General features: G+C 41.6%; 1 protein-coding gene across 3 annotated transcripts in view; it reads right to left on the bottom strand.

Annotated features, from left to right (window-relative positions):
- The window catches only part of KCNK10 (potassium two pore domain channel subfamily K member 10), a 58178-nt gene that overhangs the window by 26953 nt on the left and 18816 nt on the right, over positions 1-12409 (bottom strand). For all 3 annotated transcript variants that reach the window (XM_039333471.1, XM_039333472.1, XM_039333470.1), the window contains exon 2: positions 10234-10571. In XM_039333471.1, the coding sequence (XP_039189405.1) occupies positions 10234-10571 (338 nt within the window). The remainder of the gene's footprint in view (positions 1-10233; positions 10572-12409) is intronic.

Genomic DNA, 12409 nt, shown 5'->3' with positions numbered 1-12409 from the left:
GATCTCATCATGAGGAAAATGGTCTTCTCTCTCTTAACTTTATTCTTCTAAACTTTTGTTTTTCTTAGGCAGACAGCATCTAGTGCAATGACAAATGTTGCTGTGCCCAGTACAAAGAAACCCTAATTTTAAAAAACCATATTGATATAAATAGCAAAGTGATTAATTCTTTAAGTTCTATTCATTCCACACATTTCACCCAGATGGCTAGTTTGGGGTCATTTTATATGTAGAATCTCTGCTTCTTATCTCTTTTTAGCAGCTAATCTCAAACTATTTGCCTCTTTACTAGTCTAAAATCCATTCCAGAACCTTATGCTTTCCGACATTTTACTTTTCCAGAAACAATTCCCACGAGGGCCCCTAAAATGCCTTAGGACAAAAGTGAAGTCCCCTGAGCTGAAGCTTGTTTAGAATACCTGGCTTTTACAGTGAAACAGCCTGCCTTTTCATTAGCAAAAGACCATTCTTTAACAGACTGAGGTGAAAGGACAGGACAAAATGCCCCATGCTTGGCTCAAAGCAGAATCACAATACTGTATGCAGCTCAGGCTACAATAATGCAAGGGAGGGGGGAACCAAGAACAATTATCCAGAAAGGTGATTGGCTTCCTTAGCTGGGTATGATCAAGCTGAGCCTGGCTAGACATTTGTTCTGGTTTTCCTTGAATTCCAGCCCTGAGCAGGAGGACTTACTCAGTGGCCTAAGTAGGTTTTTCCAATTGTATTTTAAGATGTTATACTCAGGTAAAATGTCTTCAATATCCACCTTAAGGATAAATCCTTCCCTGATTTGTCATTTTTAGTCAAAGTTTGTATCTCCCGAGTTAGTATACACAGGCAATTCTTATGGGTAATGACTGTATCCACAAGATATCTGAAATCATATGGACATCGACATAAGGCAATACTTTAGTAACAGCATTTTATAATCTAGAAACTCCCAATTGCTATATAAGAAACACTTTAAGATTACCATATCTCAAAAACCTCCTGGAGATGTCCATTTTATAGCCTCTATTAGGAATAGAAAACAGTCTTATTTGCTTTTAATAAGGCTGGAAGAATCTCTGGGCAGTCTCACTTTACCATATCCCCAACCTCCTCCTACTTTCTGTGCCTTTCTAACATTCTCCACTGTCTCAGTTCTCTATGATCTCTTTCCATATTTCAATTATTTTCTCTTATTTTCCATCTTCTCTTTCATTTAGGGGACAAAATGAAACGACGTGCTCCTGTAAGCCTCTTTAAGCTCTCAAAGAATGGCAAAATGTCAACCAACAGTCTATCTAAAATGTTTTCTTTCAGGAAGTTCAAAACCAGTATTTTAAATTATTCTCAGTTTCCCCCCCCCCCCTCTCTCTTTTTCTCTCTCTGTCTGTCTCTCTATCTGTGTGTGTGTGATACAGAGAAAGAGAGAGACAGAGACAAAGAGAGACAGAGAGATAGACACAGAGAGAGAGAGATCTTACTTTTCCTCTGACATCTTCATCTCTTCCTTCTCAATATTTGTGACTGTCATCTCCTGCCTTCTGGTGCAACTTCCAGAAAATGCTACTGAGTTTGGGACAATGCCACTAAGATATTTTTTATTTTTCATAGAGGTCCCAAAATAAGGTTTATTAACCATTATAATTATTTCTACCAGCTAGTAAGAATATAGCAGAAATGCTTCAAACCGAGGCTCTTTTACAGACTCTGAATGGCTTGTGGTAGAATGTTCATGCCAGACCTCTTTATTGCAAGGGTTACATTCGCCCTTTATCTGGAAGGAAAAATAAGCATACATAAACTGAACGTATGTTCAGTTTAAACCCGAACATTTCTCTTCTAAACTGAATGTACAACTGGCTTATGAAAAAAAATTATTGCCTTTAACAAAAAATGTAAAGCATGTGTTGCTGGTAAATGCAATGTACATTACTCAGTATGAAGTCATTTCCCATGTTTTATTTCCTACTATAAGCATCATTAAAGGTAACTAAAATGCTGACATATAATAATTACGCTTAAGCTATTTTAAAGGTTATGTCATATTCCTCTTTTGGCAGCAAACTCAGGTCTGAGTGATTTCTCTCAGAAGACCAAATGTCACTCAGAGGACCAATTCAAAACACTCCTGACTGCAGCATTACTTAGTACAGATTATTAGAAACAAGTAAACAAAAAATTGGGAGTATTTTCTTCACAATTGGGATGGGTGATAAATTATAGTAATGTTCTCTACTGGTTTATTTCAAAAAGTTCTTAGTTCTGGTCTTTTATTGTAAAATAATTCTAGAAAGATTGCTACATGTAAGCTAAACAGAAATCTACATAGCATTAAATAATATTTCTCTATGTTGTTAGACGCAGCCTGTGTGTCTATCTTATGTTACTTTTTTCATTAAAACTAGAATTCAAGTAAGCTAATATTAAACATCATCCAGGGCTGAAAGAAGGAGTCAAATTGGGAACTGAAACAAACAGCATTTCTGCCTCATGTGAATTCAGCTTCAATTTAACTTCTCTCACCAATCTATGATTTCCTGAAGGCAGAGGTGCCATAGACTTACAAATGTGAGATCAACAGCTATATACATCAAATAAATCATTATTATTGTTAAGTCCTCGCATTAATGGTGAATGATGAAGACACATCTTTCCTTGAATACTCTTTATTTTGTTTTCCAGCCAGAACTCCAACAACGAGCAAAGGCACGCAGGCCTCCTTTTATACGTCCAAAACCCCAGACACAATGGCAACATAGTCAGGCACTTTTCACGCCTTGTGCATGCGCGCAAGGCCGGCGCCACTCAGTCTAGTCCTGGGCAGCTTCTGCAAAGCCCGGGACCCTTGCAACGTCCTGAGCCTGCATTTGCAGGCTCAGGACACAACACCCCTCCCCCCTAGCTTGGAACAATCCTGACACCCTTCAATATCCTTCTTTGGGAAGAGGGTCATACTGCCTCACATTCAAGCATGGAAGGGAGTGCCTGGGGTTGCCTCAACCCACAAGTTCCTGTCCTTGTTTTGGCAAATAAAGACACCCAAAATCATAAGTAAATCAAAATACATTATTAATGACCTTAAGGGTAGTACCCCTTGCAGCTGGACAGCAACTTCACAAAGTCTGAAAGATATTTGGGAGGGCCTTGGCCTTTGCGACATCCTTGGACCAGGAGAGTTTGCTGGTTCCTTTTCCTTGCCCACCAGGCTGGGTGAGCCAGGACATTGCTGCCCACTTGCCTCAGGAGACCCTGGTGTTGTTCCCTGACCTATCTGCTCGCCTGCCATGCTCAGTATGTCAGGGCTTTGCTGCCCCAAGTACCTGGTTGACCTGCCCATCTGCTGGTTGGCTGGGCCCTCTGAGCTCAAACCAACATCCCTTGGAGGGGTGGTAGTCCCCAGATTCACAATGGACCTTTCTTGGGAGCACTGTCCCTCGAACCCAAGGCCAGCAGATGGATAGTCAAGGGTGGCTACATGGCCCCAGTATCCAGCGGACCCCAAGGTCATGCCTGAGGTGCCAGAATCAGGAGTAGCCTCTCTGTTTGCCCCCCTTACAGAGAACTTCCTTCTGGGAGCAATTGCGGAGTTTGGCCTGCTCCTGTGCTGTGTTGCTAGTTCTCTTGCAGGATGTGAATTGTGTGGATACCCCCAGTCAGTCTCCCTGTCTGGAGTGTTACTAGTTATGGGTAAATAATGTGGATACCCCGGTGTGACTCCCTGGCTGGAGTAAGTATGGGTGTGTGGGGTGACCCCCTGCCCCATGACTTCCTGTTTGGAGCACTTCCGGAACCTTGAGATGGGGAATCAATGGCCTCCTGACATCAATCCTCAGAATGCACTCTATAGCCTTCCTCCCCCCCCAGTGCAGAGCCAGGAGAGGAAGGGTGTAAATCCAGCCTCACACGCAGCTGATCTATGTGCCGCCGAAGAACACGGCCGTCTTCCAAGGACACTTCATAGGACAAAGGTCGAGAGACCTTGCAGACCACAGCTGGTACCCAGAGATGACCAAGCCCGTAGTTCTGAGTCCAAACCAGAGCACCCACTTGCAGACTCCTCGATGCCCGAGGGAGTGACACCTGAGATGCCACCCGGTCAGGGTGCAGTCTGTCTAACTTAATGATAAGCCGGCGGACCCAGCAAAGTTCAGCAGGGCTCTTCCCTGTGGCTGTGCAAGGTGTGATGCGATGTGCAAGAAGAAAGTCTGCTAACCTGTGATGCCAGTTACCGTAAGTCAGTTTCTTAAGGGCATCCTTGGTGGTGCGCATCATACATTCAGCCATTCCATTGGTGGATAGGTGGAAAGGAGCCGAAGTTGCATGGCAGATCAGGTTGGCCTGAAGAAAAGCCTGGAACTCAGAAGAGGTAAATTGAGGACCGTTATCTGAAACCAGAACATCTGGAAGGCCATGAGCTGCAAAAGTTCTTCTCAACACCTGGATAGTCTTAGCAGTAGTAGTGGAGGATACAGGAACAACCTCTAGCCACTTGGAATGGCTATCAACAACAACCAGGAAGAATTGCCCCTGAAAGGGCCCAGCATAATCTATATGCACCCTAGACCATGGGTTTTGAGTTTCCTCCCACCTGTGAACTGGGGCCTGAGGCATTTCAGGCCGGGACTGTTGGCACACATGGCACCTATATGCCTGGGCCTCAATGGCTTTATCAAGGCCAGGCCACCACAAATGGCTGCGCGCAAGCGCTTTCATCCTGACTATCCCAGGATGTCCCTCATGCAGAGAGATTAAGATTCTAGACCTCAATGAGGCTGGGATTACTACCCTACTGCCCCATAACAAGCATCCCTTGAAAGTGGACAATTCATGCCTCTTTTGCAGAAACTTTGGAACTCCGTATCCTGGCACGTGTCAGGCTACCCTGACAACACCCATGTCAGCACGCGTGTAAGCGTGTGATCAGTGGTAGTTTCTGCAGCCACATCCCTAGCATTGAGGGGAGACTCAGGCAGCTCGCGAATGGACAGAATATTAACGGCTGGAGCAGGATCAGGCTCCAAGGTTGGCAGGGGTAATCTACTCAGGCCATCTGCATGACCCATTTCCTTTCCAGGTTTGTAAATTAACGTGTAGTCATATGCTGACAGGAAGATGGACCAATGCAGCATACGAGGAGACAAGATATATGGAGTTTGTTTGGTAATGGTAAACAACCCCAACAAGGGCTTATGGTCAGTGTAGACCATGAAGTGGTGGCTGTATATAAAATCATGAAACTTCTTAATGCCAGCCACAATAGCCAAAGCTTCCCTGTCAATTTGAGCGTAATTACACTCTGCAGAAGACAGTGGCCTGGAATAATTGGCCACAGGGACCTGTATCCCATCAGCCTTCAGGTGGCTAAGTACAGCTCCCACCCCATATGGAGATGCATCACAGGCAATGCAAACAGGTAGTTGCTCATTGAAGTGAGCTAGCACTGCATTGGAAGTAAGCAAGGCTTTAACCTCATTGAAACTTTTTTCATGCACTTTAGTCCACTGCCAACAGGCCAGTTTGTCTAAGAGCCTGTGCAAGGGTTCAGCTATTGCAGCTTTATGTGGCAGAAAAGCATGGTAAAAGTTTAAAAGCCCCCAAAAAGCTTGTAGTTCGCCCTTAGACTTAGGGCTTGAGGCCTGCTGAATAGCTTTCAATTTAGCTTCAGAAGGGTGAATGCCTTGAGCATCTATCCTGAATCCCAAAAAGTCAGTAGAATTGACTCCAATCTTATACTTGTCCTTCTTTAGCTTAAGGCCTGCTCTTCTAAAATGAAGCAAGACAGCCCTTAATCTCTCTGCCAAGTTTTGAGATGAGTCCCCAGCAATGAGGACACCATCAAAATATGGGCAGACTCAGGAATACCCCACAGTGTGTTCTCCATAACACTTTGGAATATGCCAGGGGCTACATTCACCCCAAATTGCAGTCTCTTTACTTTAAAAGCTCCTCTATGGGTTACAATAGTCTGAGCCTCAGCAGCTGCCTCATCAACAGGCAACTGTTGATAGGCCTGTGCCAGGTCAAGCTTTGCAAAAATGCACCCCCCCCCCCGAAGGAAGCCAGGATATGGCTTACTACAGGTATGGATAAGCGTGCTGCTACAGTGCCTTGTTTAGTGTGCACTTGTAGTCTGCATATATACGTATGTCCCCATTAGCCTTTAGAGGTGTTACTATGGGGGTTTCCCATGGACTAGAATCTACAGGTTCTAAGATGCCCTGCTGGAGCAATTTGTCCAGTTCAACATCGATCTTGCTCTTGAGAGCAAAAGGTACCCTCCTGGGCTTAACCCTGATGGGCGTTATGGAAGGATCTAATCAAAATGAAACTGGAGGCCCCTTGTAGGTTCCAAGTTCAGAGCTAAACACATCTGCAAAATCCTTGCAGACTTCTGCCAGGCTCCACGTTTGCAAATTGTGCAGCCCTGTAACCTGGATTCCCAGAGCCTCGAACCAATCAAGTCCAATAAGACTCATGCATTCATCCCCAACAACCAACACATCTAAGGGACCTTCAAAATCCTTGTATTGTACCTTAAGGGTGGCCTCCCCCTTAACACACACTTTAGAATTCTGAAAGTCTGTGAGTATTACATTGGAAGGCCTGAGTTTAGCTCAAAGGCCACTGCTGCTGCAAATTTTCCTGAATGTGTTGAGGGAAATAATGGAGAGAGCGGACCAAGTGTCCAATTCCATGGATAAAGGAACCCCTTGTAACCTTACTTTAAGGGACAGTTTCTTCTTAAGGAATGTGTGCCTATCCTTAAAATATTTCTGCGTGTTGTGCAGAAACCCACCCTATTTTGGCTGGGGACCCTGGTACCTTTCAGATGCAATTCTTCTCTAGGTTGTACCTTCTGACGACCCAAAGAGACGGATGCGATGTGGCCTTGCTTGTCGCATGCTCTGCAAATGGCAGAACGGAACTGGCAGTCAGCTTGTTTGTGGCGTCCTCCTCACCCGAAGCATTGAAGAGCTGTTGGGGCCTTTTCTGTGCATTCCTTCTGTCTCCTTCCAGCTGCCTGGTGAAGCTTATCCACTTCCTCTTCAGGATCTTCCTCTGAATCTTCTCGCACGTTCTCCTGGTGGACAGTGACTGTCTCTGGAGAGCTTCTGGTGGGCCGCAGATTCTTTACTGCCCCGCCTGCTGCTTCCTCTGCTGTAACTTCTCGCAGAGCATCTTGGAAAGAGACGTCTTCTTTAGCAAAGATCTTCTGCTGTCTCTGTTCCTTAATCCGCATATAAAACGGTCACGCAGCCTTTCTTCCAAGTCTTTAAACTCGCATGGTCTGGCTGCTCGCCTCAAGGCCGCAATAAAGTCCTTAGCAGATTCACCTGCCCTCTGGTCCCTTTGTTCAAAAGTGTGCCTCCAAGCAATGAAGGACAACTTAGGCTGGAAATGCTCTTTCAGAAGTTTCTTTAAGTCAGTATACGTTACTGACTCCAGGGAAGCAGGGGCCACCAGATTTTCTGCAATCTCAAAGGCTTCCTGCCCACAGACACATAACAGGGTTGCAGCCTTCAATCCATCTTCTCTGATCTGGTTTACCCTGAAATAATTCTCCACCCTCACAACGTAGGATTCCCATCTCTCCAGGTGTGAGACATCAAACTTGGATAAACGGCCGATCTTCGCCATTCTGACTTGCACTTCATCACTCACTTCTCTTAGGGAAGGGGTCTTTCAGCCGAACTCACCCTCCAGCAACACTGTACTGGCAGGCTGGAACGCTGACTTTAACGCTTTCTTCCCTCTTCAGGACTTCTTTAGGTGAGCCTTTACAGCCTTCTTCTGTTAAGCTTGTAAAGAATCCCACCTTCGTCGCCAGTGTTAAGTCCTCGCATTAATGACGAATGATGAAGACACATCTTTCCTTGAATACTCTTTATTTCACTTTTCAGCCAGAACTCCAACAACAAGCAACGGCACACAGGCCTTCTTTTATACATCCAAAACTCCAGACACAATAGCAACATAGTCAGACATTTTTCGCGCCTTACGCATGCGCGCAAGGCCGGCGCCACTCAGTCTGGTCCCAGGCAGCTTCTGCAAATCCCGGGATCCTTGCAACGTCCCGAGCCTGCATTTGCAGGCTCAGGACACAACAATTATTATTCAGCAATCTTTTGAGATTTTAGTCATATATCTGTGTGCATTTACATGTCAGTGGTGCCTGTGTATACCTATGTGTCCCTGGGGTGGCTGTGAGAAAGTCAAATCCTTGTCCCTTGTGCACATGAATTGATGTCAGATGTACATACAAGTAGGACTTTAATCATGGTTGTAACTGCCATCCTATTTTTTTTAAAATCTTTCTGTGTGCATATTTAAAAATGGAGGTCCTGTGGAAACCATTTAGGAAAGGTAAGACACAACACTATCAAAAATGTACAAATGTACAGATGTTCTGTATTTTTTAGATTTCCATTGTGCAAACTGGCAGTTTCAAAAACCCTATCCTTGGCATAAACTCTCAACATCTTATAAAGATTTTCTTAAACTCAATGTCCAGCCAACAGAGAAAATGGAAAGAGGAAAGTAATGAAGAAGAAACCCAGAAAGAATGGCAAAATTTCTTCTAGTTTCCTCTTTTAAAAAGGCCAGTGATATTTGATTACTCCAATATTAAACCAGAATTATATAATTGCTTAGGAAATATATACAAGGTATATGTTTTTGTACTTCTTTCCTCTATATATAACACTCATTTTAATTAATATGTCTTTGTTTTGATCAGCATGTATTTGAAATGTTTTTGTATCGGCCTAATGAGCTGTAACTATAATTAATTTTTGCTTTTTTAAAAGCAACATACTAGGAATGAAAGTACCAGCTAAAAGTGCCAAATAAATTTTTTTTATCAAACTCATGGAGGAAAGTCAGATAATTATCTCTGGCCCCCTGCGTGGTGTCACAAAGAAAATTCAGATATTAAAGTCCTCATAGCAAGATGATAAAATATATTTTATATGAGCTGAATGTTGCTATTATATCATAATTGTCTTAAATTACTTCTCATGTGCTGAATTCAGATCTGGAGATTAAACTGGAAGTTTTCTGTCAGTTGAATCTCTATAGACTTTTAATCCTTATATAAGAGCCACCTAAAAAGATGGCTGCAAATTAAGGAATCATGTGTTGCTAGAAACATTAAGCTAGTTGAAGGTATGTTTCATATTGGTGCCTTGCTGAAAAACATTTTGACCAGAGATTGCTATTTTTTTTTTTTTTGCATAGAGCTAGAATAGCAAAGGTTTTTAGATTTTATAATTTTCCTAATAAAGAAGTTCAACAGAGCAATCAGGTGGAGTCTCCCTTGATGTATATCCTCAAGACAAAGCTAGAAAGCCATCTGTAAGAATACATGAACTTAGCTTCCTTCATTGATCTGAGAATTGGATTCAGTGGTCTAAATAATCCTTTCAATTCAATAATTCTGTTCACCCTGTAGTCAGCCTTATGAAATTTCCAGTATTCTTTTTCTCAGCTGTATCATTCTGGCTATTGCTTTTTAACTCATCAGATATACAGTATAGTTGCTCACTCCAAAAACTTGCTCTATCTATCACTGCAGGAGACATAGGATTCTGCCTATTGATGGAGACGGAATGATCTATCCTGCATACTTTTCTGCCTCTCAAGACATCCTGATGCAGATAATTTTCCAAGCCATAATTGCTACTTTCACAAAGTTAAGTGGTAAACAGAACAATACAATATCCACTGCAATTAGAATGTGAGCATGAGGCACAAACTATTAGTGTTGAGAAGCAGAAAGTGAAAAAGAAACCATGTGGATTTAGCATCCAAAGTAATTTTCTGATTGCCTTTTCCTCTCTACTAAAAAGACTCTCTCTCTCTCCTTCCCTCCCTCCCTCCCCCTCTCTCCTTCTCTCCCTCTCTCCCTCCCTCCCTTTCCCTCTCTCCCTCTCTCCTCTCTCCCTCTCTCTCTCTCTCTCTCTCTCTCTCTCTCTCTCTCTCTCTCTGCAGGGCCCACATGCAGCTCCTAACATGTTGCACAAGGTTCAAAAGAAATCTTCAATCTCAAATAGTTAAACAAAATTTATTGGAGATATCAGCACTTCTCTTAAAATCAAAAGCAGATATTTCTGAGCTCCTAATAACAACAAAACAGTAGAGGCAGAAAAACATGCAGCACAGGAAATAATTTTTTATTATATCATATTTAGATTTATTAAAAGCAAATTTCCCAATATGTGGTATCCGTTGTGGTGTTCTCACCTTAATCAATGCCTCCAACTCCTGCTGGGATACACAGTTGTTCTCTTGGAGGAATTCTGCTTTATCATTGGCAATTCTGGTTTTCTGACTGCTTTCTTCTGGCTGTTCCAAAGTACGAAACACAAGACCCCCTGTGACCAGATAAGCCACTACCACAAAGAAAATGGCTACCACTGTTTTCCACTTCATGACTGTCTGCAAACCCTGTGAGGGGGTTTCCATACTGACAATCACAGTTGTCCGAGGAGACGAAATAGAGAGTCGTGGTGCTGGCTGGGGTATATTAGTCTTATTGGTCTCAGGCACACAACCTGTGGGAACAGTTGCTGGCACAATCACTGAAATAGAAAAGAAAATTGCTATGTTAAATCTGTATATGGTGTTCCGGCTTTTTCTGTAACTGCCTTACACTAAATTACAATAATGGTTGGTTGCCCACATTGACTGATAACATTATCCAAACCTGAGATGTTTGCTAGCCTAACTAAAGACTGAACATGCTAATATATATATTTATGTATATATATAGTTCTGTCATAAAGTTATAGCCTTTTAATATTTTCAGTTGCTGCTATATAAACATAGTTATTGCTAATGATAATAGTTTTTCAAATTCATGGAAAATTCTCCATTTTAATTCCTACACAATATGAAGCAGATTGGGTGGCCTCAGTACCACCATAATAAATCCTTCATAATGATAATGCATATGGCTTGGCGTTAGAGATTTAATAAACATTGTCTGAGGAACCTGTAACTGGATACAAGGTTTTAAAATGGTTATTGGACTAGAAAATCTACACCCGCATACACTGTTTCTTTGATTGAAATTCCACTTCCTGGGAAGTAGCAATTAATCACCAAGGATGGGAAGTGACCATAGCTCAGACTGCTTTCCCACAAATTAAGAGACAATTTTCTAATTAACTGTTGGCTGAAAAATAATGCAAAGTGCCAATAAAGCCATGTTGTTTCTATCACAAATTTGGAATAAATATCCTAGATCTGAAGCCAAAATTCTTAGAGCTGCTCTTCTTTCACCCTCAAGACCTAGCATGGTACAATACTTAAGAATAAGCAAAAATATTTGCATGCAGCTGCCTGCAAAATCCAATCTGCTCCAAAGGGGAAATATAGGAGGACTGATGTTTTAAGGACTCTGCAAAAGAATCTTTATAAATACTAATACTATTGTAGATGTTCTTCAACTAAAAGTCAACAAAAGATAGAACAGCAGAGGTTTACAAGCTCTTTTAACTATTCTGAATACAAAACACCCCATTTCAAGCTCAAAATTCTTTCAAAATCACATGAATTTGAAAAAAATGTATATTCCTACTTTAGGTTTGTGTATTTGCCTATTACCTCTGCCTATTATCCTGTTTTCAGAAAGACTGAAAGAACATGCACAGAGATATAGAGGATAATGTGATAGGGAATAAGGAGCAACCTAGTTCCTTTACTAAATGGAGGTTCTATTATTTGCTTTAGTTGGAAACAAGGATTTAATGAAACAGATCCTCATCAATGAAAATTAAATCATTTTTCTCAATATGCTGGTACAGAAACTATGATTACCTACAGTCTGAATAATGATATTCCTTAAAAACTAGGAATAAAATGGTCTTAAAAGTCCAAGTTTAATTTTATACATATTGGATCATGTCCTAATCCTAATCCATGACAGATTACAGCTCCTTGACCCATGATTCTGCCTCTCAGTAACTCTTCCTCAGTTACTTGTAATAACAGAAAATAGTACTTTTTATTCTTGAATTCCATTTAAGTCTTTGTGCTTTATATCCTGAAAATAAACAGATGAACTAAGTTTTGGTATTTATTTATATACAGGCACAGCAGGCCTGTCTTCCTCATACAGTAGAGTGATTACTAAGCATATCATGTGAGGTGAACTGTGGTAATAACCAGTATAAAACAAATGCTCCAATCTGTAAAAAAAATATTCCAAACAATCTGTCTTTATTCACAAAAGTATAAATTATATCACCAATCTTACAATAGGTAAATGAGTTGGACTGAAAAATACTTCCATTGCTAAATTTTGTGGAAGTTTGGGAATATGAAATAAATAATTTAAAACATTATTCAAACAGATTATTTAAGCCTTCACACCATTACTAATAATTAGTACTCAGTCAAATATCCTGATCATGTA

Source organism: Crotalus tigris, unplaced genomic scaffold (assembly GCF_016545835.1).
Source record: "Crotalus tigris isolate CLP2741 ecotype Arizona unplaced genomic scaffold, ASM1654583v1 scf7180000024506.1728113, whole genome shotgun sequence".
Taxonomy (NCBI): Eukaryota; Metazoa; Chordata; class Lepidosauria; order Squamata; family Viperidae; genus Crotalus; species Crotalus tigris.
The sequence above is the reverse complement of the archived record's forward strand: the minus strand, read 5'-3'. Positions and strand labels throughout refer to the sequence as shown.